General features: G+C 43.0%; 1 protein-coding gene across 4 annotated transcripts in view; it reads right to left on the bottom strand.

The window, feature by feature from the left end:
* Positions 1-5,483, bottom strand: part of znf512b (zinc finger protein 512B) — a 26,146-nt gene that overhangs the window by 18,922 nt on the left and 1,741 nt on the right. For all 4 annotated transcript variants that reach the window (XM_031845147.1, XM_031845145.1, XM_031845146.1 and 1 more), the window contains exon 2: positions 3,722-3,856. In XM_031845147.1, the coding sequence (XP_031701007.1) occupies positions 3,722-3,854 (133 nt within the window). In that variant the 5' untranslated portion in view covers positions 3,855-3,856. The remainder of the gene's footprint in view (positions 1-3,721; positions 3,857-5,483) is intronic.

Raw genomic sequence — 5,483 nt, 5'->3', positions numbered from 1 at the left:
CACACACACACACACACACACACACACACACACACACACACACACACGCCTAGAGTCCACTCATTTATGCTTGCATTAATGTTTGCAGAAAAGAGCCTAATTTCAGGGCTTGCCTAAAGCATTTGGCAGAGCAGCATTAGTTCTGTCCAAATACTTTCACTGAAGGTTGTTTAACAGCTCACACTGCTGGTGGAGGGGAAAGAAATGACAAAACCAGAGCTCTAATAAGATATTAATGTAAAACAAATGTGAGAGCAAGAAAGAAATAGAGAGACAAAGACGAGAGCAAGTCACCCTCAAGGACCACATCCTTTCCTGCCAGTTGTCTGGTGTGGCGATGTGACAGCTCAACCGCACCACTTCAGGAAAAGCAAACACACAAACCGGATTTGCAGCGTTCTTCGTTTCTATGCATAACATCACAGAGGGGGTTTTCAGGAAACCACAAAAAAAACAAGAAGTCGAGGATTTTCTTCATGGTTACATGGAAGCACAAATCGATCAGCGCGAGTACTGATAATACAACAAGGTGGGAAAAGTCCAAACTTTCCATGAACATGGGATAAAAAAATGAAACACGAGCAGCGGGAAGAGGGAAGATAATGCGTTACCTGGTTATCTGAAGAGCACACTGTGTACAACGGACATAGAAGAAACCTCCACAGGGAGCCTTGGATATTGATGTCTTTGTTTCCCCAAACCAAGACTCGCAGCCCCCCTCTTGGGATAGACAAGCTAGCTCCAGGCTCATTATGATTAGCACCGTAGCATTTGTCCTCATCATTAGCTACAGGGAGCTCAAGCCAAACACTGATGATTAAAAAGCAAAGGAGGCCAGATTTGAAAAGGTCGTTTGAAGAGGTAACGATATTTTGGATGTAGACGGAGTCGATGTTTGTAAGCTGGAGGGAACTACAGAAAAGTGAATTAATATATTTTAGCCTCAACTACATCTGAGTGAATCACAGCAGTTATGGTGTTGGTGGTTAGGGAATTACAAATGTCACCGTGAGCCAGTGCCCTTCTTGAGAAGAAAATGTAAAAAATTCCTCATGCTCTGCTTCGTCTAAATCAATTCCTACAGTTACTGTTTCCCCTCAAGGTCGCTGGATGTTCTTAGAGAATCTTAAAACCTCATCACATAAAACTCCAACCAAGACCAACTAAGCCTCTCCAAAGGCAAAGGAAACCCCAGGTAACGTTCTAGATACCACTAACTTTTTTCTTCGACTACAACAGAATGGTATTGTAGATTTCTATCTTGTGCAATCAAATTGTGCTGGAAGCTTTCCTTACCACAGACTTGCAAAAACAACAAAAAAACACTGATATAATTACTGCACCGGTATTTTTTGAGCAGCTCCACTTTAATGAGAGTCAAAGCAGATCAACTGTGGGAAAGGAAAACGAAACAAGACGAGCAGAAACGGCAAAGTCTTAAGTTACCAGAAAAAGTCCCGTAAAAACCAGGACCAAGCCTGTTACCTGTGAAAGCATTGTCTGAACACACACACACACACACAACCATCAGCGGTACTCATTAGTGAATCTCAGCCAAGTGTGTGTCTCTCGTTTCTACCCTCCAGTCTCAAAACTATCAGCTCAAAGCCCACTATAAACTTCACACTGATTGATTTAAGCACATCTTGTTCATTGAGTAATCAAGTATAAAAAAAAAAATCAATAAAACATAACGCACTGAGAGGCTGCGGAGAAAAACCCTGTCATTCAAACACACGCCGTTCTGCTGCAATCAATTATTTAGGAGCCAAACAGCCCATCAGTCTGCTGCCTGTAAACAATGAGGAGTTAAAAAACCAATACTGTGAGTTAGTGCTGGAGAGACGCAAAGTCCCGCCCCTTCCCGTGTGACCTAATGGGACCTCATTTCAGAGAGAAATGTGTACGCTAGTCAATGGCGAGAGACAAATAATGTTCTGATCCCATTTGAATCGTGCCATGAATTAAACATGTGATGGTCGTCAATTCAAAAGATCATTTTTGGGCGTCGAGAAAGTCGCATTTTGTCGTAGATTTGTCGTGAAACCGCTCAGTGAACTACGTCTCTCGTCTCGCACAATGTGCGTCACCAACACACAGACGTTAGCTTGTCTTGCTAGCGAGCTAGCTAACTTAATTACATTCCGCGCACAAATGTAGCGTTATCTTACGTGATGTGTTTTCTATCCAGTGAGAGAAAGATGTGTTAGAACATCCTCGTAGGAAACACACCGGCGTCGTAGCTTCAGAGAGAGAGACGTCACTTACGCCACTTTTGGGTGTCTTTCTAACTACGTATTTTCAGTCTTACACTTCATAAATCTTACGACAAACTGATTGTCTTCACTAGCAAAATGATCTGTCCCTCGCCATTGACTACTGTGACTTGACTACTAAAATTAGGTCCTGTGGTGGTCCACCAACGAGCCTCTCTAAACTGCCAACTATTAGAAGATTAAGCAGATTCCCCGCTCCGCTCTGTCTCGCAAAAATAATCTCTGTATTACTGTCCACAGCGGGCAACACACACACACACACACACACACACACACACACACACACACACACACACACACACACACACACACACACACACACACACAGGCATGCAGCCCCGGCCTTCAGGGCTGAATATTAATATGGAAAGAAAACAAATCCAAGCACCTAGTCCTGTGCTGTGTGTGTGTGTGTGTGTGTGTGTGTGTGTCTGGGAATGAGAGCTATTTCGTAGCAACCAAAACAACTGGGTCATACTAGAGCAGCTCCAGTTTTCCAGGTCCAAGACTCTATTAACAAAGTCCTGATGATCTGCCGGGTCCTGGATTGGAACATAATTCCCCAGCCTGGCTCTCTCTCTTTTCCAAAATCTTCCATCCATCTCCACCCAGATGGCTCGGAGTTTTCACTAATGTCAGTGCTTGGCGATACTTTGTCTGTTTGGTTTTTTTCTCACTGTAAAGGCAGTCTGGGGGAAAAGAATGCTGTAGTTTCCAGGCCCTTTTGTGGTTGAGAGGAATAAAATTATATCGAGGCTGGGGACCCATTGATTCTTGGTAAAATATAACCCGTTGAACAAAAACAAAAAAAGCAACAGAGACAGTTCATGTCATTAGTAGTTTTATTATAAGCACCTTAGAGCTATTGTTAGGAAGTTAAAAAGGTCATAATTCTCTCATATTTATTTTATATTGCTGTGAAAACATCTCCGAAGTGTCGTGCCTAAACCTACATTTTACAAGATTACATCATGATAACATAGTTTACCTTCGCCCGATACTCATTTTTACTGAGCAGAGCCTGAACGCATCGTAATGGGACTAAATGGAACCTCCGATCGTTAGCTGTTAGCTCCGGTGCTGCTAACGTAACTAGCTCTCCTCCTGCAGATTTGAGCATTATCAGGAATCAGCGACTATTAATGTCGATCACCTGACATCATATTTTTATTGACTATTGTCCGATAACCATCACCAGTAAAACTATTTCATACTATGACGGTAAAAGTTTGTAATGAATCCGCGGTTCACATACGGATCAACGACGGTCCGTTACACCACTATTATTTATCAAAATTATTATAGTGCATATATTTTATGAAAGTACAAAGGTTCATCCCCACAATATCGTTGCAATATCGATATTGAGTATGTATTAATGTCGTGTCAAATGAGAGCTTTTCTTGGTTCACACATTTAAAAGGACCTGTGAGAAGAACACTCACTGTGTTTGCTGTGGTTTTCCGGGCCTGCCGTGGTCCTGACCGGCTCCTGGGGATGTCCATGTTTGGGGGTCCGGCCCCTTGGCAGCCCCGATGAAGACAGCTTCCCAAGCCTGGGGCCACTTGGGCTCTCCATGCCTGAGGGGGGGGGAAACAAGAACACACAGGAGAGATCGTTTTTGCACTTCAGGTTTCCTTCGTCTCGAAGTTAGTGTGTTTTTTTTTTTGTTCTTGCTTAGATGTCTGAAATAAGGTTTGTGTTTAACAAAAGCTGAAGAGATTGTTAAGTTTAGTTCTACGATATAAAACATGTCAGTAGATACCTCTCTGGTGAATTTAGATAAAAGCTTCTACGTGTCTTAAAAAAAGAGTTTAAATGAGACGACTAAGCGTCCTCACTAGAACACTCGTCCTCCTTTAGCTTAGTGGTGGAGACGTGAAGTCATGTGACCGTGGTGGAGTTCCTTTATAGACTAACGTTAGCTTTTTACTTTACACTTCAAACATCATAAAAGTGGAGTTCACTTGTGAAGATTATCTTGATGAACTAAACGTTTAAGTATCATAAACTTGTGTTTCCCTCAGAGATTACTGTCTGAAATAGAGGGATGGAACCAGTGTGACGCTAACTTCCTGTTTCTCCCTGCAGCCCTCTATAGAGATGCTTTCTGATGCTCATTAATTTAACTGCTTGTCTAACTGTTGTTAGCGTCGTCCACCGTGAGGACGCCGTCCCCTTCACTTTACACTTCCTTCACTGCCAGTGCTGTTGGACTGAAGGTTGTCTGAGTGGAGGCGCACACACATCGTCTGCGCTGGTAATGAGGGCGCGACCTTCCATGTTTCATTTCAAAATCAATATGCTCACTTACACGCCAACTCCATGCTCTGCCCATTACACAAAAGGTGAGTCAAGGGGAGGGAGAGGGAGGGGGACGAAGGTACTTTCCTGCCTTCTTTCTTTACTATAAAAACAAGTGATGCGTCCGTCGATCGGGTCACGTGATCAGCAGCAAAACTGGTTTTGCTTTCAGCGACAGTTCATCTTTATTTATTGACTGCTAGATACGATTACACAGCTTAGCCTACCATTTAATACAGAGGCAAAGTCCCACCATGGGAAAAAAGAAATATGTACGGTCGTCAACGGTGAGAGACAAATATTTATTTGTTCCTGTTTGAATCGTGCCATGAATTACACACATGATGTTTGCTAGCTAAGAGCTCGCTAACTTAGCTACGTTCCACGCACGAATGTAACATTATCTTACGTGATGTGTTTTTTATCCAGCGACTCTTTTTAATCAGCCGGGAAGAGAAAGAACGAGCGAGACCTCGTTGTTGTTGTTGTACGAAACACACCGGCATCGTAGCTTCAGAGAGAGACGACACTTACGATACTTTTGCGTGTTAAATCTGTGTAATTACGTATTTTCATGGTCTTATAACAACTCAGAAAGAGACTTATCAGACAAACTTCAGATTTATATTTTAGGGCAAAAATTCAAACAGTCACCATTGACTATTTTTTCCGAAATAAAGTCCAACAGTGCTCCACCAGAAAGGGGCGGGACCATAACCATTACCCACAGTAACCCTGCTTTATGTCAGTTTTGGGGGGCTCTTTGTAGATGAACCTCTAAAAGTGGGACTGCTTTACGATCCAGCATGCTTTTTCTCTCTTTGCACACATTCACGTCACTCTCCTGATGAATTACAACACACAAATAGGGTCACTCGTCATGGGGGGGGGGGGGGGGGGGGG

Source organism: Anarrhichthys ocellatus, unplaced genomic scaffold, assembly GCF_004355925.1.
Source record: "Anarrhichthys ocellatus isolate YVR2014 unplaced genomic scaffold, GSC_Weel_1.0 scaffold5, whole genome shotgun sequence".
Taxonomy (NCBI): domain Eukaryota; kingdom Metazoa; phylum Chordata; class Actinopteri; order Perciformes; family Anarhichadidae; genus Anarrhichthys; species Anarrhichthys ocellatus.
The sequence above is the reverse complement of the archived record's forward strand: the minus strand, read 5'-3'. Positions and strand labels throughout refer to the sequence as shown.